The following is a 27,764-nucleotide window of genomic DNA, read 5'->3' as shown; positions in this document are numbered from 1 at the left end:
CATTTTGGATGATCTGTCCATTGGTGAAAGTGTGGTGCTAAAGTCCCCTACTATGAATGTGTTACTGTCGATTTCCCCTTTTATGGCTGTTAATATTTGCCTTATGTATTGAAGTGCTCCTATGTTGAGTTCATAAATATTTACAATTGTTATATCTTCTTCTTTGATCGATCCGTTGATCATTATGTACTGTCCTTCTTTGTCTCTTCTAATATTCTTTATTTTAAAATCTATTTTATCTGATATGAGAATTGCTACTCCAGCTTTCTTTTGGTTTCCATTTGCATGGAATATCTCTTTCCATCCCCTCACTTTCAGTCTGTGTGTGTCCCTATGTCTGAAGTGCGTCTTGTAGACAGCATATATATGGGTCTTGTTTTTGTATCCATTCAGCCAGTCTGTGTCTTTTGGTTGGAGCATTTAATCCATTTACATTTAAGGTAAGTATCGATATGTATGTTCCTATTCCCATTTTCTTAATTGTTTTTGGTTTGTTATTATAGGTCTTTTCCTTCTCTTGTGTTTCTTGCCTAGAGAAGATCCTTTAGTATTTGTTGTAAATCTCATTTGGTCGTGCTGAACTCTCTCAACTTTTCTTGTCTGTAAAGGTTTTAATTTCTCCATCAAATCTGCATGAGATCCTTGTGGCATAGAGTAATCTTGGTTGTCAGTTTTTCTCCTTCATCACTTCAAATACATCCTGCCACTCCCTTCTGGTTTGCAAAGTTTCTACTAAAATATCAGCTGTTAACCTTATGGGGATTCCCTTGTGTGTTATTCGTTTTTTTTTTTTTTTATTCCCTTGCTGCTTTTAATATGTTTTCTTTGTATTTAATTTTTGACAGTTTGATTAATATGTGTCTTCGAGTGTTTCTCCTTGGATTTATCCTGTATGGGGTTCTCTGTGCTTCCTGGACTTGATTAACTATTTCCTTTCCCATATTAGGGAAGTTTTCAACTATAATCTCTTCAAATATTTTCTCAGTCCCTTTCTTTTTCTCTTCTTCTTCTGGAACCCCTATAATTCGAACGTTGGTGCCTTTAATGTTGTCCCAGAGGTCTGTGAGACTGTCCTCAGTTCTTTTAATTATTTTTTCTTTATTCTGCTCTGCAATAGTTATTTCCACTATTTTATATTCCAGGTCACTTATCCGTTCTTCTGCCTCAGTTATTCAGCTATTGATCCCTTGTAGAGTATTTTTAATTTCATTTATTGTGTTGTTCATTGTTGCTTATTTCATTTTTAGTTTTTCTATATTCTTGTTAAATGTTTCTTGCATTTTCTCTATTCTATTTCCAAGATTTTGGATCATCTTTTCTGTCATCATTATGAATTCTTTTTCAGGTAGACCGCCTATTTCCTCTTCATTTTTTAGGTCTGGTGGGTTTTTAATCTTGCTCCTTCATCTGCTGTGTTTTTTTCTGTGTTCTCATTTTGCTTATCTTACTGTGTTTGGGGTCTCCTTTTTGCAGGCTGCAGGTTCATAGTTCTCGTTTTTTTTTGTTGCCTGTCCCCAGTGGCTATAGTTGTTTCAGTGGGTTGTGTAGGCTTCCTGATGGAGGGGACTAGTGCCTGTGTTCTGGTGGATGAGCCTGGATCTCGTCTTTCTGGTGGGCAGGTCAACGTCTGGTGGTGTGTTTTGGGGTGTCTTTGGACTTATTATGATTTTAGGCCGCATCTCTGCTAATGGTTGGGGTTGTGTTCCTGTCTTGCTAGTTGTGTGGCATAGAGTGTCCAGCACTGTAGCTTGCTGGTCGTTGAGTGAAGTTGGGTGTTGGTGTTTAGATGGAGATCTCAGGGAGATTTTTGCCATTTGATATTATGTGGAGCTGGGCGGTCTTGTGGACCAGTGTGCTGAAGTTGGCTCTCCCACCTCAGAGACACAGCACTGACTCCTGGCTGGAGCACCCAGAGCCTTTCATCTACACGGCTCAGAATAAAAGGGAGAAAAAGTAGAAGGAAGGAAGGAAGGAAGGAAGGAAGGAAGAAGATAAAAGAAAAAAATAAAGTAAGGTAAAATTAAAATTAAAAAATAATTATTAAGAAAAAAAATTTTTAAGTAAAAAACAAACAAACAAAAAACGGACGGATAGAACCCTAGGACATATGGTGAAAGCAAATCTATACAGACAAAATCTCACACAGAAGCACACACATACACACTCGCAAAAAGAGGAAAAGCAGAAAGAATAATAAATCTTGCTCTCAAAGTCCACCTTCTCAATTTGGGATGATTCGTTGTCTATTGAGGTACTCCACAGATGCAGGGTACATCAGGTTGATTGTGGAGATTTAATCCACTGCTCCTGAGGCTTTTGGGAGAGATCTCCCTTTCTCTTCTTTGTTTGCACAGCTCCCGGGTTTCAGCTTTGGATTTGGCCCCGCCTTTGCATGTAGGTCGCCGTAGGGCAACTGTTCTTCGTTCAGACAGGACGGGGTTAAAGAGCCGCTGATTAGGGGTCTTTGGCTCACTCAGGCCTGGCAGAGGGAGGGTTATGGAGTGCGGGGCGAGCCTGCGGCAGCAGCGGCCAGTGTGACGTTGTAGTAGCCTGAAGTGCGCTGTGTGTTCTCCCGGGGAAGTTGTCCCTGGATCCTGGGACCCTGGCAGTGGTGGGCTGCACAGGCTCCCCGGAAGGGGGGTGTGGATAGTGCCCTGTGCTCGCACACAGGTTTCTTGGTGGCGGCAGCAGTAGCCTTAGCATCTCATGCCCGTCTCTGTTGTCTGTGCTGTTAGCCTCGGCTCGTGCCCATCTCTGGAGCTCCTTTAAGCAGTGCTCTTAATCCCCTCTCCTCACACACCAGGAAACAAAAAGAGAAGAAAAGGTCTCTTGCCTCTTCAGCAGGTCCGTACTTTTTCCCAGACTCCCTCTGGGCTAGCCGTGGTGCACTAACCCCTTCAGGCTGTGTTCATGCTGCCAGTCCTCTCCCTTATTATTTGGTGTTTTATTCTTTGGGTAAGAAATTCTGTATTTTCATTGTGAAAATAGTCTAATAATAACTATGTGATATTTATCAAACACAATATGTCAGACACTGTTCTGAGCACTCGATACACAGTATATCATTTCATTATCACAAGAAAATTACCACCATTTTACAGATGTATAAAGTGACACAACCACAGGCTAATTAATTTTTGCCTAAGATCAAATAGCTAGTAAGTGAATTAAGTTAGGATGTAAACCTCAGGCAAACTGGCTTCAAAGCCCAGGCTCTCACTCTATTCTTTACTCTTTCATCACCCTGGAGAGTAAGGTTTTTTTTTTTATCAGTGGTTCTCTTTGTTCAAAATGCATCACAGTTGGAGCCTTTCTAAGAGCTTTACTTGTATATGCATAATATCAGAAACGATTGCCTCTTGCAAGAGGTAAGAGAAAAGAGGACACAGTTTTCTGTTTCTTTTCTGTCCTATCACAATTCACTGAGCAGCAACTATGTTTGTAAAAAAATATCCCCTAACTAGTCTTTACTAATTTGGTGCTTGGATCTCATTTTATCAGGATGATACTAAATAGATTAGTATATATAAGTGATAATGAACAGGTGCCATCTGTTTGCTCCTATTACTATAAAAGATTATTCAAAATTTTTTCTCAGTGCACTATCAGAAAGAATTTTAAAGTAGTTGGGTTGATTATTTTTAAAGAGCTATAATGTTCAGATTTAACTCAGGTCAATCATCTGCAAGTTAAAATTACTCAGAAGTGTACTGTCCATAATTAAGTAATCTTACCTACTAATATTATACAATAAGAAGACCTTTAGGTGACATGAAATCTGTCATTTTAAGTATGCCCCCAAGCCTTTTCCAGATTGCTCATAAGATTTCTCATTCTCTAGAGAAATGTGATCTCTTAGAAATAAATGTCTCTGTCAAGTCACAAGTAATATGAGCACATGATGAAAAAATGGAATTTTTTAGTCTCATAAGGGATATTGCAGTATTGTAAAATTGATTTTATTCCTCATTATTTAAGTTCTCATGGTCATTTTAGCATTTACTTTTTAGATATAAAGGGAAATTTATGATACCTTTTAGGGAGGTGGGGGACAGAGGCCTTTGGGGACCAGGAGAATATTTTTCATATGAAATTCTTTGTCATAAAATGCTAATGTTGGTGTTCTTGTCTTTATGTCTATGCATTCTTTAGCTATGAGGATAACAGACCCTTCATCAAGTAAGAATGACCTGAATGGCTGATAAATTCCGTTTATCAGTGTGGTCCCATGAACCAGCTGTCAGATCAGTACTGAAAAATCATTAGAGCTTCTGTCATTCACATTGAGGCAGAAGAGCAAACTGTGCAGGAAAATAATCAGGCATACAACTTCTATGCATAATAAATATGCTGCAGGTGTTTTGCCAGAAAAATTCTGCTTCACCTCTTTTAATTGGATATCACCTGAATTTAGCACCATAGTAATAGCAACTTCATGTGGTACAGACTTGTTTTGCTTTTAATAGATTTCTCCTTTCATTTCAGTGTGCTCCTCTGTGTTGCATATGTCCTCATTTCTGTTGTTTGTTTGGACATCATTCATCTAAAATTATTTCGTGATTTAGTGTTATATCTTCAAATGATCTCAGGGGTATGAAACTACCCAATTGCAAATGAAACTAATGAATTTTTAGGTTAAATATACAAAAGAGGGGAAAATACCTCCTTCAAAAATTAAACTTTATATATGCAAAATTGTCTCTTTCAAATTCGATACGTCACTTGATTGTTGATCTAATTGTTTATGAACGTATCTTTTAAATTTCTAAAACAAAGCTACAAGTCTGTACTAATCTATAAGCATAAACACAAATGCTAATATTTGGGCTTTTTTTCCTTTATACATTTTAAAATTACATGTCCTGTAATTAAGATTGGCAACCTTTGGGTGACCTTGCTGTAGACTTTCAGTTTGTTCTTCTGGTGAAGAGTCCTTTGTTTTCATTTTCTCCAATACCATTTCACTTACTTCTTCATGTTCTTGCTTATTTTTTTCTTTGCAAGTTGGGCTCATCACTCTTTTATATCATTAACACTTGGGCCCATCATGTGTTTTCTAGTGGATAATAGCTGGCTAGAGTATTTTATCCTATCATTTTATTTCTAAATCTGAATAGCAATTTTGACTTAATGGCGACTCTTCCCATTTTTCCTTATTCCAATACCTGTAAACAAATAAGAGCTTTACCTTGAAAGTTCTCATACTTCTGAATCTGCTTGTAAAATAAGATATTAATATCTAAGATGTTTTCTAATTTGTATAAACAAACATGCCACATACAATGGCAAGCTTCCTTTAGGGATTCTTTATTCAAGAATATTAAAGTTTTAAATTAAGCACATTAAATTTAGTGGATGTTTACATTTGAAATATAGTGGCTGACGGTTGTAGAAGAAAAATGGTAAATATTTGAGATTAATTTTAATAAGACTTTAATAATATTTGACTACTTTGGGACATATCTTTCTTAAGACGTAGTTCTCTCTGAAAAAATTATTAAACCCAGCTTCAGATTATAGTAAACATATGTGATTTTCCCCCTTCATTTTGCAAAGTTTCAATCCCCATATTTATTCCTTAGACAATGTAAATAGCAGATAGTAGTCTGCTAAAAATAAATATTAGATTACCATGTTCAGGAAGGTATACTGGGAAAGGAAAAGGTGGGTTCATAAGAATATAGAGATCTAGACTGTTTTGGTCCTATTCTATATACTTAGAGAGAAGTTGAGAAGATTCCATTTTCAGTTATTGGATTCCTGTCTATTGGAAAGATTTATTTTATTTTGATAGTAAATACATAATACATAGCTACAAATATGTGGGCTTTTGTCACCCATTTATTACTATTGTGAATGGCAGCTTGGAGGAAACTAAGGGAATGGAGTGAGAGTGAGAATTTGTCTTCAATTTTGGACTACTTTGTTCATCCCTCTCCATCCCATTCTCAGCTTCATTTTCTCCCGCGAGTTTGCAGACACTTCAAAGACATGAAGGTGTCCTGAGCTGTTGGGCTTCTTTTCAACAAAGCTGCCAATTGCCTGGTGTCCAAAGTCTAGTCCAACATAACCCAAGACACAGCAATCCAAAGGCTGAAAGAGTAGATGGTGATCTAGAGGGGAACTATTTTTTCCCATTTACTGTATCTCACACTTGTTCTACTTAACTATAGAATCAGAAAAATAGAAGTTTCAAATTTTATACAATCTTCCATATACTGGTTCCTTCTGTTCTTGTCTGTAAACACTAAATTTTTTATGGAAAAAAGAGGAAATTTGGAAAAATGGGGTAAAAGTGTATCAGATGAAGAGTCCAATGAAACAAGTGTTTGATTAATGGAAAGAGTCCAATCAAACAAATGTTATCATACCAATGAGACCAGTGGAGACTAACATAGCTTTACAGACTCTTCCCCCTTGCCATTCACCATAATTACATATCCATACCATTTGCATATGTGCTGCAAATACATGAATAATTTAATAGTACAAATCTGCTTTTGCATAAGTGAATTTCTGTGTTTATAGCATCTTCATTCATGTATATCTCCTCAAGCTTGAAAACATGTAAGTTCTCATTAAAATCTTAAAGTACTTATACCACCTGTCTTACATTTTCTGTCAATAAAACTGTAACATTTTTTTCAGTGTCAGTATTGTTGATACAACATGACTGTGTTAAAAAAGACAAATTATTTGATAACCCTTAATTTTCTCTTCTCTCTGCAGGTCATGGGTTATAGGTGCAATAGCTCTTCTCTGCCTATTAGGATTGACCTGGGCCTTTGGACTCATGTATATTAATGAAAGCACAGTCATCATGGCGTATCTCTTCACCATTTTCAATTCTCTACAGGGAATGTTTATATTCATTTTCCATTGTGTCCTACAAAAGAAGGTAAGCTAGCATTCTCTGTTCAAGAATAAATAGCATATATTCTATGACAGCAAAGTACCCATAACATAAATCATTCTTGATGTGTTTGTCTCTAAGAAATAAATATATTACTTAATTGATTTTATTTTTATAATAGTAAAGACAAAACAGACATAAAATGAAAGCATAAAAATGGCAAATGTGCTTAACAGCAAAAAAACAGAATCAAAATATTTTGATTTGGACAATGTACAAAAATTATATTCTTATAGATTTGACCTTATAGTCTTTAATATTTTTATTGGCAGACACATGGAATTTGTATATTAGGGAGTAGATTTTCTAAGATGTTATGGAGGCAGGGGATATATGTATATATATACATATATGGCATGGCATAGCAAATATATATTTTTCTTTTTTAAAAAAACTAATTTGTATTGATATATTCTAGAAAATATAATTATCTAAACATTTTATGATAAAAACATTTATTTTTTAAATGAATGGTGGAAACTTAGTAAAGATCTCTGTATTTCTTTAAAAGCATCTTTTATAAAATCTATGATTTTGATTAGAATGCAATATTTAATTTTAATATTGGTCTATTTTTATGATTTTTCACATCTTTAAGGCCAATATATTCATTTTCAAAGTTGATTTTAGCAACTAAATACTTACATTGCATTTTTTTATCTCAAGATTGATTTTCTCTTCTTACACTGTTTAACTCTATTATAAATGTGGTCTTTGTAGTTCTGATTATATAGACCCCTGAACCAGGACTGGGTCCAAATCCTAGCTCCTCTACTTAAAGGCTTATGTGACTTTGGGCCACTTAATTAACCTTTATATGCCCCAGTTTCATCATGTGTAAAATGGAGGTAATAAAAATAATTATGAGATATTGAGAGGTGGCTCTGAAAATGAAATGGCAAGAAGTGAATTTTTTTTTTCTAAGAAAGAAACTATAAGACCTAAAATTGTTTTTGGAAAATAAAGAGTAAAGATATCCACCTCTATGATTTTTGGCTTAAGAGACTAAGAGAACCTCAAATAAAAGTTGAGAAAGGTGTCTACTTGTTGAGATGCATCCAGTTTTATCCTGTTTCAGTTTTATGTAGTGGTAGGTATTAAAAATGTGTTGGCATGATCTTAAATACAGGCTAGAATAGCATTGATTAGTCAGACCTGTAAATGTAAGTTACAGAAAAGAAAAGAGTTTATGATGTTAGAATGGATGGATTCTAATCTAATGGATTAGAATTAATTTAGAAAAGAGGTTGTGTTGGAAGGGATGAATCTTCCCAAATACTTAGTGTACATACACCCCAAATTGCCATCATTTAACCTAATAAAGGTATTTTTTACTCATTGCCCAATTGATGAGTGTGCCTCATAGAGGGACACAGGCCAATGAAAGCTCAGCCAACCTTACTGTTCAATTTCCACAACCACCTTGGGTGTTGACATCTAGCAGATAGTCTGAGAAAGAGAGAGAAGATCTTGTATAAAAAGTCTGGAAGTGGTTCACATCACTTCTACTCACCTTCCGTCAGATAGGACACTATAAATAATACCAACTAAACTGCAAGGAAAACTGGGAAACATACTCTACTTTTTGTACCCCAGGAAGATGAGGAATTGGGTAAGTCTAACACAGTCTAACACACTTGATGATTATGAAGAGTAGGAGACATTAGTAATGAGTAAGAATAGAAATAGAAGGAAGAAAGTGTTTGAGGAGAAGAATGAGAAGATAAGACCTAAATGAAAGATAAGGGGGAAATGTCCAGAAGTAGACACTTGTCAGTATTATAAAACACTTCAGAGAAGTCAGAAAGACTAAGCACTTGGAAGGATTTCTAGATTTTGGTAGAAAAAAACTATCACTGATTGTCAAGAGCAATATGTAGAATGATGGGTGCAAAATCAGGAGATTAAGGGAAAGGGTGACATTTGTCCATATAAATAAGGGAATATTGGGCCATCATATTTAGTTATACTAACATCTTCAAATATAGGGAACCAGCTTTATCCATTATTTTATGTATTAGCTGGAAATTGGACTAACACATTTTTAAATTTTAATGTTTATATTGATGTTTTCTACAGAACAGAAAATAGTTTTGTGCTTTGTGCATGAATGATTTTGATTGTAATTATTTTTTTATTAGCCAGTACCTATTAGTTTTCCCAATTATTATTTTTATTGTATTACAAATATATGTCAATGTTTTGATGTCCAGGTAGAGATACCAGACCTCAGGATCCAAAAACAAGTCTAGAATTTTTAGTATATTGAACATATTTAACAGAAGTGAAATTTTAAAAAAATATATGTCATCAAGCTCAATTTTGTGATTCATTAGAACAGAGTTCAGCAAACCACAGCTTGTGGGCCAGATTTGTCCAGCTGCTTTTAATTTTTACAATCAGTCAGCCAAGAATTGTTTTTGCATTTTTAAATGGATACATTTAAAATTTAAAATAAGTACACACACAGCATTGTTGGTTTTGCCTCTTGGTTCACAAAGCCTGAAATATTGACTGTCTGAAAAAAAGTGCCAGGCCCTGATTCAGAAGCTTATTTTTATGATTTATAATAACTATTAATAAGCATATTTTTTTCATGCATTCTGTGTTTTGAATTTTTCAATTTTGGTGGCATTTTTATTGGGTGTCAAGAACATAGCCCAACATCAGAGAATATGGACATCGAATTATCATTCACCGTTTTTTTGCCTACAAAAAATCCAGATACTTCTCTTTGAAATTGCAGAAACAGTCTTAGGAGATTTTTCTTTTATTCCTTTTTTAAAAATTGAGGTATAATTGAGATATAACATTGTGTAAGTTTAAGGTATACAATGTATTGATTTGATACACTTATGTACTGTGAAATAATTACCACCATAGTGTTAATAGCTAATACCTCTATCATCTAACATCTTTTCTGTGGTGAGAACACTTAAGATCTCCTCTCTTAGCAACTTTCAACTGTATAATACAGTACTGTTAACTAGAATCATCATCATGTACCTTAGATTTCTAGAACTTATTCATCTTATGGCTAGAAGTTTGTACCCTTTGACCACCATTTCCACACAGCCAACATCTGGTAACAACTAATCTACTCTGTTTTTATGAGTTTGGCTTTTTTAGATTCCACACATAAGTGATACCATATAGGATTCATCTTTCTCTGTCTGACTTACTTCACTTAGCGTAATGCCTTCAAGGTCCATCCAACATTGTTGCAAATGGCAGGATTTCCTTCTTTCTTGTGGCTGAATAATATTCCTAGATATATGTAACACATCTTCTTTATCCATTCATTCACTGATGGACACTTAGGTTGCTTCCGTATCTTGGCTGTTGTGAATAGTGCTGCAATGAATGTGGGAGTGCAGACATCTTTTCAAGATCCTGATTTCATTTCCTTTGGATATATACCCAGAAGTGGGATTGCTGAATCATATGGTAGTTCTATTTCCAATTTTATGAGGAACCACCATACTGTTTCCCATAATGGCTGTACTTATTTACATCCCTACCAACAGTTCACAAGGGCTCCCTTTTCTCCTTATCCTCACTAATACTTATCTCTTGTTCTTCTTGATGCTAGCCATTCTAACAGATGTGAAGTGATATCTCATTGTGATTTTATTTGCGTTTTTCTAATTAGTTATGTTGAGCATCTTTTCATGTTAGCCATTTGTATGTCTTCTTAGGTAAAAAACTTCTATTCATTTCTTTTGTCCACTTTTAAATTGGATTGTTTGTTTTTTTACTTCTGAGTTGTATGAGTTCTTTATATATTTTTGGTATTAACCCCTTTTCAGATATATGATTTGCAAATATTTTATTCCATCCTGTAGATTGCTAATAAATTCTGTTGTTTCTTTTGCTGTGTAGAAGCTTTTTAGTTTAATGTAGTACAACTTACTACTTTTGCTTTTGTTGCTTGTGCTTTCGATGTCATATCAAAAAAATTATTGTCAAGACCAATGTCCAGGAGTTTTCCCCTGTTTTCTTCTAGAAGTTTTGTGGTTTCAGGTCTTATGTTTAATTCTTTAATCCATTTTGAGTTAAATGTTGTGGGTGGTATAAGATAGGGGTTCAATTTCATTCTTCTGCATGTGGTTAACCAGTTTCCCTAATACCATTTATTAAAGAGATTGTCTTTTCTCCATTAATTATTCATGGCTCCCTTGTCAGATATTAGTTGACCATATATGCAAGGGTTTATTTCTGGGCTCTCCATCTGTTCCACTGTCTATGTGTCTATTATGCCAATACCATACTGCTTTGATTACTCTAGCTTTGTAGTATAGTGTGAAATCAGGAAACATGAAACCTCCATCTTTGTTCTTTCTCAGGATTGCTTTGGCTGTTTGAGGACTTTGGTGGTTCTGTACAAATTTTAGGATTGTTTTTCCTATATCTCTGAAGAATATCATTGAAATTTTTTCGAGAGATTGCACTGAATCTATAGACAGTATTGGCTCTTATGGACATTTAACAATCATATTTCCTATAGGAGTTTTTGTTTGTTTGTTTGTTTGTTTTTTTGTGGTACACGGGCCTCTCACTGTTGTGGCCTCTCCCATTGCAGAGCACAGGCTGTGGGGGTGCAGGCTCAGCAGCCATGGCTCACGGGCCCAGCCACTCTGCAGCATGTGGGATCTTCCCAGACCAGTACATGAACCCGTGTCCCCTGCATTGGCAGGTGGACTCTCAACCACTGTGCCACCAGGGAAGCCCTTCCCAGAGTCATTTTGAGGGAGGAGACTAGCGTAGTTCCTAGCAAATAGTGATTAAAAAGTAGAAGCTTCTCATCTCACCCTCCCAAAACTCACACATGTCTTGGACACACACAGGTGGGCACAAACTTACTTCTTTAAAAAAATAAACAAAATATGAATTGGCTTGTAAATAGTGAATAAAAATAATTATTTCTAATTATTGAGAAATATAGCATAGAAGAGGTTGGTTGGAAAACATTAATATAACTTAAATATATTAAATAATATGTAATTTTGACATTACAAATCAGAGAAAGGCTTCAAAGCTTAGCACATCATGCCTCTCTGTTTTGTTCTCACTGAATGCCTTTTTTCTCTTAACTATCCATTCTTTCAACTTAATCTTCAAAACCAACACATTCCAACCTATCTTTTAAAGATAGCTTGAAGAAGTCCTCTTCTCTGAGAAGCCTTCCTTGGTCTGCCTACCCACTTCCTATCAGGCTCTCCTCCTCCATGCTTTGATTCACCTCACTCTGTATCATTGTTCCTATCACATTATAAGTATTTAATGAATGTGAATTCTTCAAAAAAATATGAATATAGTCAGTCTCTGATTTTGCTATATCTTTGATAGAATGAATGTTACTACATTAAGATGTAATGTTTTATTTCAAATACTAATTTTAATGTGTCATTCACACTCCTTTTTTTTGTTTTTGATTCTAAATAACAATTCTCAAAAAAGCATGTTTTTATAACTTTGTTTTAAATAATATTACATTGTCACAAATTCTGGAAACTATGAACTCATGTGAAATCAATAAAGTGCTAAGAATAACATATATACAGTGTTATTTCATAATGAATGTAAAATTTGTGACTATAAAACCAGTAAGTCATCCTAGAATGTGTTTTTAGTTGATGAACAAGTAGTTGGTGATTATTTTTCTTGATGTTGCTAGTGGAGGTGAGATTTAGAACAGTTACTGTTTATTTTTGTATGTCTTGTTTGATTAAATAGGCAATAATAAAAATTTTTAAATAAACATGATCAAAGTTTTCCCCAAAATTGTTGATATATTTTCTTGTTTGGAAACATCAGCTAAAAAATGCTTATCTCCTTTTATCCTGTGATTTTTTTTTTTTTTTTGCGGTATGCGGGCCTCTCACTGCTGTGGCCTCTCCCGTTGCGGAGCACAGGCTCCGGATGCGCAGGCCCAGTGGCCACGGCTCACGGGCCCAGCCGCTCCGCGGCATATGGGATCCTCCCAGACCGGGGCACGAACCCGTATCCCCTGCATCGGCAGGCAGACTCTCAACCACTGCGCCACCAGGGAGGCCCTATCCTGTGATTTTTATACTACAACAAGGATTAATAATGTAATCACAGTGCTATATAGAAAAGCAATCATATTTCTCTGTAATTATTGAATAGAACTATTTTGAAGGAATGAATTTAAAATATTTTGAGGATATTTTATAGTCTCAAGTTGCAAATTTGACCTCTTTTAAGATAAATAAATTTCAGAGAAATATAAAATTTTAAAAAATGCTTAGCCCAACACATTCCTTTTTTTTTTCTGTTTTGTCTTTAAATATTCTCTCTCCTCTCTTTCTCCCTCTCCTTCTTTCTCCATTCCCTCTTCTCTCTAACTTCCTCACTACACTTCTGCCTAAAGAACAGTACAACTGTTCTAGTGAGGAAGTTAGAGAGAAAAGGGAATGGCGAAAGAGTTAGATAGGCTACTTCCTATCAAATCTATGAAGCTAAAAATAGTATCTTGAAGAGTCTTAAGTTTTTGTTTTTTCAACTGAGACTGTATCATTATAGTGTGATTGGACATATGTGTGTTTGTGTGTTTTAAAAGGCTCCAATTATTCAAAATTTCAATCTTGACAGTATGAATATTATTTTATATTGTAAAAAATGTATAAAATATATGCTGAACAGACTTTTTTATATCTGTAGGGCAAAAAAAATTATATTAATTATCTAAAATAAAACACATGCATTTTATATTTCCTAGCTGAAATGAATTACTTACTAACAGAAGTTAATATTTTTGGCTAGGTACGAAAAGAGTATGGGAAATGTCTGCGAACACATTGTTGTAGTGGCAAAAGTACAGAGAGCTCCATTGGCTCAGGGAAAACATCTGGTTCTCGAACTCCTGGACGGTACTCCACAGGCTCACAGGTAAACAATATTTGTTAACTAAAATGAAATATCTCTTACCTGTATTCTGTTATGGGTTGCTATCCTTTCTTGATGAGATCTATTTTCTATCCCAAGTATTTAACATATCAAATTTGTTGTTTTGTTTTAGTGTGTCTCAAATGAAAATGATTATGACAGAAATTTAAGAAACCAAATTGCAAAAAAAGTGAAGTTTAGGGTCTAAGTTTGCATAATAATTCATGATTTCAGATTATTCCCAGTTGAATGAATATAGAAGGTAAGGAAAGGAATTTTGCATTTCACCCAAAATTCTAAGAAAGTAATATTTTACATAGATATATGATTCTTGAGTTAATTACTTCTCTTAACTAGTGTAATAATTCTTTATCATATACTGTATTTACTTATTAGATGGTATGTTTAATAAAAACAGTTCTAACTCATACCATATTGTATGCTGGTAAATCGAAGGGCAATTCAGGTAGTGAAGAATACCATAATAGCATCATTGACTTAACTGATCTAAGTGCTACTTCCATCAGTCCAGCATTAAATATAGTAGCTGCATTATCCCTCATCAAGGAAATTTTAAACTTTTAGGTAACCTGTCTGCCATTTTTCCCAGGCCACAATGTCAGTCCAAAAATTATTACGTAGAAAGTTCAGCAACTCTAGGATGACTAAAATGAGCCAGTCAAATAAAAGACATATGTGGGTCATGCATGAATGAGTTTGGGTTCCAACTAGTATACTAATATTTTTAAGATTGTATGGTTCAGTGGGAAAAACAATCATTTTTTCAGTGTTGTTAATAGCAATTTTCTGAAGAAGACTTGAATTTTAATTCCTAGATAAAGTTATAAATCAATAACATTTTTTTAACTCAGCTCAACTTATAAATCTATTTTTTTAACTTGGTAACTTTATATATAATATAAAAAAGAACACTTCATTTGTTCTTTGACTAATTTCCAATCAGCTTGTAAATTTAATCAATTAAATTCACCTAAACAATTCCATTCATATGCTTAGAAAATTAAATATCCTCGTAACCTTTAAATATCATTTACAAATCTAATATATCTGATTCTCTCAAACACATTCACTGTCAGACTGGACCGTTGTACACACCTAACTAGCACTTGGAAAACTCTATAAACCAAAGATAATGAACAATATTCTTGGAAATAAACACTTTCCTCACACTAAAGGAGTTCTCTTTTATCTTACAAATAAAACTACATATCTAATATCAATCTAATATTTCCAACTAAAAATTTTAAAACTAACCTATAACTGTCAAACCTATCAGACTATCTCAACACCTAACAAGCACTAATTGTCATAATGATCACGAACTTATTCCTACATATAATATACAGCTATTAATAATTTGAATTTATTTTATTATTTCTGTGCCTTACTGAGGTTGCAAAGTTGTAAATTAGGGGAAACAAATGTTCCAAGTTAGGTGGACTGAGATTTCTTAGTCTAGGACTACTAAATTTGTCAGTTAAAAGTCTGAAGTTTCACATAAGAGTTGGGGCATACCTGGATGATGCTTACAGCATGACCTCCTTGTAATCCATTCCTTTATTTTCAACCTGATAATGCTTAACTCTCTTATTTGTAACAATCTTTTCCACAACTTTTAAATTGCCGAGATTCTCTATGTCATTTAACTTGATTTGTTTGTGCATCCTTCTCATAAAACCGAGCTCATCAACCATTATCCCGTAGTCATTTTATTGGCATATGCCCTTAATGAAACAACACTTTGGAGCTTCATTTATTATGTTAGAACAGAGTTGTGCAGTGTTTAGTATTACTTCTAAGCTACATGATAGGGCAGTGCAGCTTAATAGAATAACCATAAACTTGGTGGGTGGGGAGAACTTGGTTTGAATTCTAGCCTTACCATGTACCTACCAGCTGTGACACAAGACAATTTATTAAATCTCACTGACCCTGTTTTTTCATAAGTAAAGTGGTTTCTGATTTCTTATGTTGTTAGGAAGATCAAGCTAATGTATACCAAACACAGCATACTGTACATGCTCAATAAACTGGAGCAGGTACCACTTACTAGTGTCATTATTGCAGACTATAATTTCAGGTATATATTTTAAAGCTGTGTCATTTTTTTCACTTTTACAGTTATAACATCACAATTCTAATATTGGGAAAAAAACCCAATATTAGGTTTTTTATTATGCTTAATATAATACTAATTCTGATTAATTACAACAATCCAACCCTACATAAAATGATAGTCACTTAAATCTAGTCTGTTTAGGTAAAAATCATAAATATTTCATATTAACTGTGAACTTCCATGAGCAAAGTCTAAAACACTCACTGATATTAAGGTAAACTTTGGGGAGTATAGATGCCTTTTTCCACATCAGAGAACTTCTAAAATCACAATTGTTATATTTTTTGTTGAGAAACATTGAGTTTCTCTTTAAATGCCAAGCAGTCTTGTAAGCTCTGGTGATAAAATTGTTGAAAGACAAATAACTTTCCCCATGATCTGGAGCTTTCATTCTAATTGTAAAATGCAGAAAATTTATTAACAAACAAATAAACTAACAGGGAATATCAGATTATGAGAGCTGGTGGATAACCAAATATGGTTATGTGATACAGAAAGTCCAGGTGGTTACTTAGATTAAGCGCTAGGCAAAGACTATTTGGGGAAGTGACAGGAAGGGAGTTCAGGGAAAGAAAATTCCAGGTGAGAGAACATCAAATACAAAGCCCTTTAGGTGGGTGAGACCTTGCAAATTTGGGAATAAGAAGAATGTCATTGGCTAAAGTGGTGAGAGAGTGAGTAGGAGATGAAGTCAAAGAAGGCTGGAGATGGATCCTTAGGTATTTTAAGAGTATGGGAGTTCACATTTTATTCTGATTACTTTAGAAAGGTAATGGGATCATTTAGAAAAGACAGTGACAGGAAATCATCCACATGTAATAAAGATCATGTGGCTACTATGTAGGTAATGAAAGAGTGTGACTGGCAAGACTAAAAATTAAAAATCCTCTCCACCCTGGTTGATCCCCTGGTGGTAATCACTTATAAAAAGTTGGTAATATCCATAATCACACACAAATATATATTCACAGAGATGTGTATAGGATTGGTATGTGTGTGTATTTTTAAAAACTATGAGCTGAAGTATTGTCCTTTCCACCTTGACCTTCCATTAATTGTTCTGTCATTTATCTTTCATTTGTTTTACTGACTTTGTAAATGTATTTACTTTTGTTACATAATATTTGAAACATAAAAAAATATATGTGGCATATATTAAATTGTGAAGCATAGTATAATAAAATCAATACCTGAGAACTCACCAACCAACTTAGGAAACAATATTTTCCATATATTTTTCCCTTGTTGAAACCCCTCCCTAACCAATCCCTCCCTATGCCTCCCTACCAGAGACAGCTACTAACTTTTGTTCTTCATTTCCTTGACTTCTCCAATAATTTCTTCACCTCCAATAAAGATGTTGTTTACTTCACCTTTTTTAAATCTTTCTTTAAAATGGTACCTTATTGTATGTAGTTTTCTGTGAGTTGCTTTATTCACTGCCATATTCTAAGGCTTGTCCTGGTTCGTTCCATGAACATTGAAGTGTTGTCTCTGTGCCACATACTGTATACTTTTCTTCTGCCTGCAATACTTTACCCTTTTCTCCGTTTCCTTTTCAGCAATTATTTGATATAATGTAGTGAGCTGTTAATCTCCTAGATCAGGATTCAAATACTGGTTATGCCACTTATTTGGTCTGTGATATTGGACATGTGAACCTCTAAACCTCAATTTTGTAATGAATAAAAGAGTGAATACATGAAAAATACATAGCATAAAACCTAGAACATAGAAAGAATTGAAATATTTAAATATTATATTTATCATACATATTTTATGTATATACACATATAATAATCACTGTGTACCAGTCATTATTTCTGGTGTGTGATACATCACTGAACAAGAAAAGACAAAGTTTTTGTTTTTCTTTTTTTTCTTTTGGCCATGCTGTGCTGCTCACAGGATCTTAGTTCCCCGACCAGGGATTGAACCTGGACCCTTGGCAGTGAAAGTATGGAGTCCTAACCTCTCGACCACCAGGGAATTCCCAAAATTTCTGTTTTTCTAGAGCCTCAAACCTAATGCAGACATTGGACATTAATTATTGGACATTAAATATAAATATAAGAAATAACTATATTATAATAATATTGTAGAAGATGGTAATGCTATGGGGGCAGAAATTGCAGAGTTGGGTGCGTGCACTACAGTTCTAAATAGGGTGATCAAGTTAGGTCTCTTTCAGGAGCAAAAGTTGAAGAGGTGAAAGATTTATCCATACCAGTATCTGAGGAAGGAGCACGCCAGACAGAAGAAATAATCATACAAAACCTAAGACAGGGGCTTCCCTGGTGGCGCAGTGGTTGAGAGTACGCCTGCCAATGCGGGGGACACGGGTTCGTGCCCTGGTCTGGGAGGATCCCACATGCCGCGGAGCGGCTAGGCCCATGAGCCGTGGCCGCTGAGCCTGCGCGTCCGGAGCCTGTGCTCCGCAACCGAAGAGGCCACAACAGTGAGAGGTCCGCGTACCACAAAAAAAAAAAAAAAAAACCCTAAGACAGAATTGTGCTTGGTGTGTTAAGGAATGGCAGGGGAACAGGTGTGGCTAGCCCAGGTAGGGGAGACTAATGAAAATAATAATAGAAGATAATGGGGGCAGCTCAAATAAATGTCACCTAACAATGATCATAATTCCATCAACTCTCAGCTGAGATATTACTTCTTCAGTGCAATGTTCTCAGATTTCCTAAACATGTTCTCTTGTTATGTGCACTTAAAAATTATTTCAATTAAGCACTATAAAAAACATTTTAAAAGCATGCAAAATATAAAGCGTATGGCACGGTGATTTATTGCCCTTCCCCAAACCAAATATTAGAATATGGAGAGTGCTTCAGAAACCATTTAAACCCTTCTCAATCATTCACCTCAAAACATAGTCACTATCTTAACTTTTAACAGTACTTTTTGTTTTGCATGTGTTTGATACTTATCCACATAAAATCATCCAATACATATTCTTTTATGTTTTCCTCCTTTCCTTGGAAATCTACGTTGCTTCAGGAGGCTATGTTGCTCTTTTATTTTCATCGCTGTATATTGTTCTATAATTTATTCATTCATTCTACCATTGATAATCAGTTGGGTTGTTCACAGTTTTCAGCTATAAGTAATGCTTCTATGGAGATTTGTGGGCACATTGTACTTTTGCATTTATTTTTGTTAATTTATATTTGATTAGTCTGTCACTTACTAGTCTAGCAACTCCATGAAGGCAAAGATGTCTGTGTTTGCCTTTCTCCATTTTATTTCCTAGATTAGTATTTGGTGTGCAGTAGAGGGTTATTAGTATTTTTAATTAGTTAACTGATAAAACAAATGTGAGAGATTTGTTCTCAGTATTTCAGTTTGAAGTTTTGAAGTATTTTTCAAGTGCAGGTTTTACTGCACCAGTTTTCTTATTGTACTTTTATTGGTTTTGCTGTATGTGTATGTGTATGTATGTATTTGCTGATCTATATAACAATCTAGACATTTCTAAAAGATAAACATATCCCAATGTTCATAAAACCAATTGTCTAATATTTTAAGATTAAGTACTCCTATTATTCAAGGAATTCAAATATATTTGGAACATAACCCATTTGTGAGCTTGATTTCACCATTAGTACTAGTAATAGTTCTAAGAAGTTTTTCATCCTTGGAAAAGCTTCTGAAAATATTTTGTTTCCTGCTCACAAGATTGTTAATACTTTTTGATCCCTAACTCAAATAAAATAGCAAAGCAATAAACCAGAAAAAAGTCCCCCCAATGCAAAAATATTACACTGCTTTCTTGAATTATCAGACACTTGGAAAATTGAATTTGAGAATATATATAATGATGTAAGAATTTTCAGTTCTCTATAAAACTTCCTACTGTCTAGAAATGAATAAAGATGAATCGACTTCCTTTATCTCCTTCAAAAGAAAGAAAAGTTGAGATAGTATGTAACCTGTAAAATTACATTGGTCTTACAAAATTTATGGAAAATGTTAAGTTTAGTAACATTGTAATATACTCTGTTCTTTTCTTACCAAACTGTTTCTTCTTGCAAGATTCTGAATTCATAAGTAAATCTTTTGTTAATAAAACTTACAAATTAATGCATATTTAAATATTCCATTCCCATAAAAGTTACAATGAAAATAATTTTTTACATTAGAAATTTAAATTATTAAATTCTATCTAGAGTACATTTCTATGTATCTTCCTGTTTAAATTGGTATAGTATGTTACATTTATTCCTTTTAAATAGTTATAATTATTTCTGGCATAGGCATTTAAGAATACACTTAATGAGAACCAATTATTATCATTAATTTAGTTCCTGATGTTCTCATGCTACTGTACTACAAGCATATAGAAGTTGTACATTTGCCAGATGCCAGAAATATAAGCCTCATATAACTGAAATAGAAACAAAAAAAGAACAATACGTGTGAAAATTCACAGTGTGGTGAGTGCATTTCCTTTTTTTCCTTTCCCTCATCCAGAGCCGAATTCGTAGGATGTGGAATGACACGGTCCGAAAGCAGTCAGAATCTTCCTTCATTACTGGAGATATAAACAGTTCAGCATCACTCAACAGAGGTAATTAGAAATAATTTTTCATATTCACTCTTTTTTGTGATTACTTTAAGAAGTTCTTAAATGCATTGCTTTGTTTGCAACTTCTGGACCTTGTTCCATGTGATAGGAATACTGCAAGGATATAAAACCTGGTTGAGTGTAGTAGTGTGTTCCATTATTCATAAGCCTTTTTGTTTTTTCAATCCAGAATTTTCAGGAGATCTTTTCTGAAAGTAAGTTAAAAAGTGAGAAACTTCTTTCTCTAGTCATCTGCCATTAACTGGTGAGCTGTCAGGCCTCATTGGAAGCAGTGAAAATGGGCAATTATGTGGCTATATAGTCTGCTGAACATCATAGAGTTCCACATTATCCCACGTATAGAGCAATTTTATAGTCTTTGTGGAAGTAAAATTATACTCTCTAGTACATACTTAAGGCAACCTGTGTATTTGGGGAAAAATCCCACCTAATCTTAATATCAAAAAGATGTGTCCAGATAATATTGGATATTTAAAGATACAGAAGAAAAAACCACTATATATAAATTTTATATATATATATAAAATGATTTTTTTGGTGTGTATGTGCTTCTGGTTAAAATGCTTCTGGGGTATCATTTTGAAAATGAAGTTCCCTTAATCTACTATTTTGTTTGTGGTTGATCTTTTTTATTGCTTCTGTCTCTTTCTCCCTCTTCTCCCCCTCCCCACTGTGTGTGTGTGTGTGATTAAAATTAAATTGACTGCAGTAAAAATGAGTAGATATAATGTTTGTGGAGAGCTAGAGTACACTACAGTCTGTACTGGGAAATATTTAGAATACACTTTTATCTGTGGGGTGACATTTCTATGAGCACATTCTAATTGCACTGTCCTCAAAGAGACATTTTTTATGCATATATTCAGTGGTTAATTTTATGATTGACATTGTTACTTTTTTAGCCTCCAAGCTAGAATTATTTGTTTGTTTTAAACCTGTTTCTGAGAGCTTTCTGTTATATTAAATGTTACTTAGAAACAAATAATTTAATAATTATGGTTTACGATTAAGAAAGATTCAGATGCTGGTGATGTTAATTACTTTTACTCAAGTAAGTTGCATCTTATTTATATAAAAGAAGTTACAGCAAGTAGTGTCTAAGTTGAATTTGATATAGGGATTCATCCATATTATATTTAACCTTGATTGATTTACATACTTTTATTTGTGGTAGTGATATAGTAACTATAACCTAGTAATGATATTTAATTTTCTACATCACTTTTGCTTACGTTAAAACAGTGAGTGCAAATATTCCTCCAAATATGAAGAAAATACATTAAAATAAAACAATTACCTTCTTTTGTTTCATTTTTACTTTATTTTACATAATATCTCTCAAGTATTCTCATTTTAAGTTTAGTTTTACTGGTTAGTTTGTGAAAATTTAAATATGAATACTTTTAACTTTCTGACATACTTCCTAAACCACAGAGAACAAATTACTTACACATGCCTCCAAAGTTTAGGAACAAATTTGCTTTCATAGTGACAGATTTTTCTTTTTACTTTAAATAATACATAGAAAATTTACAGTATGTTCCTTTAAGAAAACTATCCTTAAAAAAAAATAACAAAAAATAAATAAAAAAAAGAAAACTATCCTTATTAATAAGATTTATTATTAGAAGTATCTTGCATCTAATGGTCACAGCAACCATAGGATAAGTGTCATTTAAACAAAAGATGAGATTTAATTTTAATGATGCACTGTTTATTTGCCTACTGTGTAGACAGATAAAATATGTAAAATAACTATTTGGTTTAGCATTATGATCTAAATTTATGTAAAGATAGTAAGGTATGCAGCTTTATTAAAAATTATTTTAAATGAATAATTTTTATGACCTTGATTTTTAAGGTCAATCACATTATATAACATTGCTGTGCCCTTTTTAGTTCCTTCTCAGAAAGTTCAACTTGGAATATGTGCTATGAGGATGACTAGGTCAATTTGAAATATATTTAAAGAAAATAATATTTTATATTATCTGATTATATGTTTAAATCTGTTTTTAAAATCTTTAGCTTTAAAAGGTATTTCTTAAAGTTATTGAAGAAAGGGTATAAAATTTCTTGTGACATACAATAAGTTACTTTGATGATGGCTTTGGGGAGGGGGTTAAATTGAATTTATGACTTGTATGTTCATGCAGTGATCTTTTCCTTCAGGATATATATTCTTCCTTTCACTCAGTGACTTTAATGGTGGTAGACATCATAGTGATCTTCCTGATCTCCTATATTAATTTCCTCGTTCCCCTAGTCAGAAACTCCTCATTTTATTCTCATCTCATTATTTTTTATCTTAGATGAGTGCAGTATTTTAAAATTTTATTTCTTCGTATTATATCTCTGAAGCTAGTCTTTAACTTCCTTCTTTAATCTTGTCTTATTTCCCAGGGTCCTATCCTCCCTGCATTCAGACGTGTGTATCATATTTAGGTAGGTGGCATCCAAGATTCACCTTTCCAGATAAACCGTTCAGTCACCTCAGCAACATAATTATTCACATCTATTTATTTAAAAAATTATATTCCCTATTATTAAAATAAAATGTTAGGCACTGCATTTTTACATCTTCATGTACAGTATTCTAACTTCCCATTCATTCTTAGTTTCTTACAACTGCAATTTTTTTTTTAATTCCAACTCCATTTTCCTTTCTTTCTAACAGATATATTAAATCTCTTATGTTTGCCTTTAGAATACTTCTGACCTTTGAAAACTACAAGAAGTTGTCTAAAAATTAGTCCTATTTTCACTTCAGGTTTTCTTTCCTATTCATAACCACTGCTCAATTTATCAAAAGAATAATTATTTAAAAATTCTGTATGTCTTATCTATTCTTCCAAACAAAAATCCATCATTATCATCTTTGGGATTCATTAAGAATAAAGCATCTACCATGCAGTGCAGAAATCTTTCTCAATGGTTTTTATTTTTTCAAATCATCTCTAATACTCTGTTCTTGAACAAGCTTGTTACATCCTATGTATCAGTTTACCTGTCCAGATTTCCCAATGTGATAAATTTGATTACTATTGGGATTTTACTCCTTGTAATCAAGCAAGACCTTGGAACATTTGTTGATAATTTTCAATTTATGTAATCATTCTTATATATTCTCTTTGGGATTTTGTTATTTGGTCACCTCATCTCTTTAAAAACTTTCATTACATTGTCCTTTGAATATATTTATGAAAATGTTTTCCAGGTGTTCTCTATACATTTTCAAAAATTCTTCTTCTGCTGACTTGTTTGCTACAATGCTACACACTCATACAAAGCCAGAGTTTCTTGAGGGCAATACCCAATACTCCAGGGTTACCATCAAGTTAACTTCATCAATGCCATTGTATACACAGGTAGAAGGAGCTTTTTGAGAGCCCTAAGGTGATGGTTGATTACAGAGAGTTTCAAGGAAAGTTAACTCTTACCCAAACCCAAGTTTCACAAACCCCACAGGAGGGTTTATTCATTTGTTCATTTAAACATATACAATTTGCACATACCTCGAAGTCACTCCTCAATCCTCAAGCTCCTCCCAGGCCAATAGAACTCTAATCCAAATTTCTGGTAGTTCTAAGTTCCTGATAGTAGCAGAAACGATTTGCAGCTAAGGTAATCTTTTTTACCTGTATCCCCTACCCACAATCTCTGTTAGCCAAACAGCATTCTGAATGATTTAGATTAGCAATACCTATAAAACTTGAGTTTGATCCAAAAATGAAGCATTTGGGGAGAAATTTCTCTGGTAGTTTAGTTAATTGTTACACATTTCCACTCTTTCTGTAGATTTATGTGGAAATTGGGATTTTTCTGAAATGAGATTTTACTAGGCTTTACCATCCTGAATAATATAATTGCATTTCCCACTTTCTTTTTTTTTAATAAGTTGAATTGACATCAGAAATTTCAGTTTAAAATCAAGGTTTGCTAGGTAGCTGCTACCAATATGGTATTGCTATATGAATTACCAAAAGGTGGCCCCCTCCCAGCTGTGGATTGCAAAAATGTGCCGCATCTGAGTGGCAGAATTAGTAAAAAGTCATTTCTCCTTCTGCAACAATGACTTGGCCTGTATTGTGGGTTTTTATTTCCCCTAGCTCCCATTCTCCATCTTATCAACCTCCCACACAAGTTAATGCAATATAGATTTTTATTCATGGAGATCTGACCAGTAAAACTATATTTATTTAAGCCAGATTTAAGTGTTATATGGCAGAAGAATGTCCAATCTGTAGTTGTTTTTTGCATAGAAGTTTTGAGTAAGGAATTTTAACCCAGCGACTTTGGGTAAATTGCTTAACTTCTCAGTGTCTATGTAATATGGATATAAACAGTACCCACTTCAGAGGGACTTTGAGAGGACTGAGTTAATATGTGTTAATTGCTTACAACATGCCAGGGACATAATAAGTACTATTATTATTCTATTCAGAAGTTCACTTATATCTTCTAACAGATGAAAACTGGTCCTTGCCAGTGCTCTCAAGAATGTTATTAAAATTCATCATTCACTACCAAAGGTTTCTTTTACTTTGTATTTTCTAATAATAGGTGGGAGGAATGAAGTTGTTACCTGAATGTCAAGTAAAAGAAATAATTTACCTAAAATGGTGCTCCCCTTGATGCTAACAAAAGGAAGTAAACTCATAAAACGGAATTATCTCTTTTAAATTAGAAATTAAATGCAAATTACGTCTGCATAGTTGTACTTTCCATTTTTGATTTGTAACTATATATAATTTTATTTTATTTTAAATTTTATTTATTTATTTATTTATGGCTGTGTTGGGTCTTCGTTTCTGTGTGAGGGACTTCTCTAGTTGTGTCAAGCAGGGGCCCCTCCTCATCGTGGTGCGCAGGCCTCTCACTATCGCAGCTTCTCTTGTTGCGGAGCACAGGCTCCAGACGCGCAGGCTCAGTAATTGTGGCTCATGGGGCCAGCCGCTCCACGGCATGCGGGATCCTCCCAGACCAGGGCTCGAACCTGTGTGTCCTGCATTGGCAGGCGGACTCTCAACCACTGCGCCACCAGGGAAGCCCCCTATAACAATATTTTAGCAATGAGGAAATAAAGGCACAATATTTCTTCTCCCTACCTTAGATAATGATATAAACAAGCACTGCCTTCTCTTTCCTCCAAGCTCTCCTACCCTTCAGGGGTTTAGAGAACACTAGTTAGGCCTGCTAAATAACCAGTTATGTAGCAGAGTAAGGATGTGACTCATTCCCTTTTTAAACTCATATCTTCTCAGAGCCTGTATTGTCTTTCCCAAGAGGCTGGTCACTGGCACAGATGAAACTTCACAATAAATCACCTGCTGTCTCATTAATATTCAGGCTACTAAACATATTTTGTTTTTATGTTTTTAAAGAAAAATACAAATGAAAAGGTATAAGTGATGCTCACCACGATTAATGATTTCTATAAATTAAAGCTACTAGGGTGAACACGCATACTCATTCACTCCATGTTATTAATGTTAGTAAATATAATTTGGCTTATATGCATAAAATGTCATATTGCCCCAAATCCTTGCTGTTTTGAAGGATTATAAAATCATTTGTTATAAATATTAACCAGATTCTAATATAATCTGACATTTGCCAAATTTGCAGAAACAGTTAATCATATGCCTAAGAGTACTTCTTGCAAAGCTAACAAGTCAGGCTATATAACAAATTATTTTTTTGTTTTGAGAAAGTATTACAATGATATGAGCACAAATATAATAAGTGTCCCATGGCATGGAGAAATTTTTCATTTGAGATTCGCCATTATATTTATATCTAGTATTTTTTGACCTTTATATTCTTGATTGTAAATGAGGCAACAGTGATTTCTGTGTTAATTTCTTTCCTTTGTATGTGTCCTCAGTAATCAGAAAATGTACAATAAAATAAGGATATCTTCTGTTTCCAGAAAATCAGTTTAATATACAAAACAAAATAGGTACAGATTTTAAAAACTGAGATGCTGCATCAAATAGATAACTAAACAATACTACTAATACCCTGATTCCTAATTCTAGGAGACCAAATAACTTACAGAATGAACTTTTCATTGTAAAATGGAATATATTAAATATTGATCTCTAGTCAATCTGGGGCAAATGTTCTTTCTATTAATTGTTAGCAGGAACTGAAAAAGAAAAACTTTTAAAATGCTTGCCCAGTGAGTCCTTCTTATGTTTTGATCTTAACTTTGTCTCTTTGTTCAGAATCCTTCAAATCATCCAGCCTCTCACAGCCAACTACACAATATTAAAAATGGTTTTATTATTATTATTATTATTATAGTTTTCAAAGATCCCTTCACAAAGGGCTTATTTATGTAGAGTAGATTTCTCATTTTTATGGTTTATTATCTTACTGCCTTTATATATAGTTAGCAGTATCTCTTACCTCTTTGTTATAAATCAGACAAGCCACAGTGGGTTACCTTGATAACTTCTAAATATGGTGCTATAGAACATTTCCAATTGGTTTTAAAATATTACTGTTTTGTATAAGTTGCTGAGGATGTAATTTTTTTTAGAAAACAGTATCTTTTTTGAGAACTAAATGTGAATACTACAACTTATCTTCAAAAATTAGTGGTATTCTTTTCTCTGATAGAACACAATGTGCCTCTTTATAGTCTTGGTGAAGTTGGGATTTCTCCTTTAGTGTGTGTAACTATCATTTACCTGTTTTACACTGTTCATTATTTATTATCCATTATCTTTATATCCATGAAGAACCTAGGTTTTCTGGCAATTTGTCCAAAATCACATGGCTAATAAAGAACACAATCTAAATTCCAAACGAGAGATTTCTGACCACACAGTCCTACTTACAATAATAAAAAATTTCATTATTTTCTTATGATGACAGTTTTACATGAAGCTTGCTGAAGACTAGGATTAAGTTTCCAAGAATGTATTTCAGAATGATTTTTATCACCTCATGGAAATAAGATATTCTTTTTTTTTTTTTTTTTTTTTCTTTTTGCGGTATGCGGGCCTCTCACTGTTGTGGCCTCTCCCGTTGCGGAGCACAGGCTCCGGACGCGCAGGCCCAGCGGCCATGGCTCACGGGCCCAGCCGCTCCGCGGCATATGGGATCCTCCCAGACCGGGGCACGAACCCGTATCCCCTGCATCGGCAGGCGGACTCTCAACCACTGCGCCACCAGGGAGGCCCGGAAATAAGATA

The 27,764-nt window shown here is 34.0% G+C and overlaps 1 protein-coding gene across 9 annotated transcripts in view; it reads left to right on the top strand.

The window, feature by feature from the left end:
• ADGRL3 (adhesion G protein-coupled receptor L3) overlaps nucleotides 1–27,764 on the top strand; it is a 585,975-nt gene that overhangs the window by 539,360 nt on the left and 18,851 nt on the right. For 5 of the 9 annotated variants that reach the window (XM_060090762.1, XM_060090753.1, XM_060090771.1 and 2 more), the window contains 3 exons: nucleotides 6,730–6,898; nucleotides 13,700–13,825; nucleotides 20,445–20,541. In XM_060090762.1, coding sequence (XP_059946745.1) covers nucleotides 6,730–6,898; nucleotides 13,700–13,825; nucleotides 20,445–20,541 — 392 coding nt within the window. Of the gene's footprint in view, nucleotides 1–4,152; nucleotides 4,180–6,729; nucleotides 6,899–13,699; nucleotides 13,826–20,444; nucleotides 20,542–27,764 lie in introns of all 9 variants that reach the window. The other 4 variants (XM_060090744.1, XM_060090717.1, XM_060090727.1 and 1 more) reach the window with 1 other exon arrangement.

This window comes from Mesoplodon densirostris, chromosome 1 (genome assembly GCF_025265405.1).
Source record: "Mesoplodon densirostris isolate mMesDen1 chromosome 1, mMesDen1 primary haplotype, whole genome shotgun sequence".
In the NCBI taxonomy this organism is placed as follows: Eukaryota; Metazoa; Chordata; class Mammalia; order Artiodactyla; family Ziphiidae; genus Mesoplodon; species Mesoplodon densirostris.
Note: the sequence above shows the minus strand (reverse complement) of the source record. Positions and strands in the feature narration are given on the sequence as shown.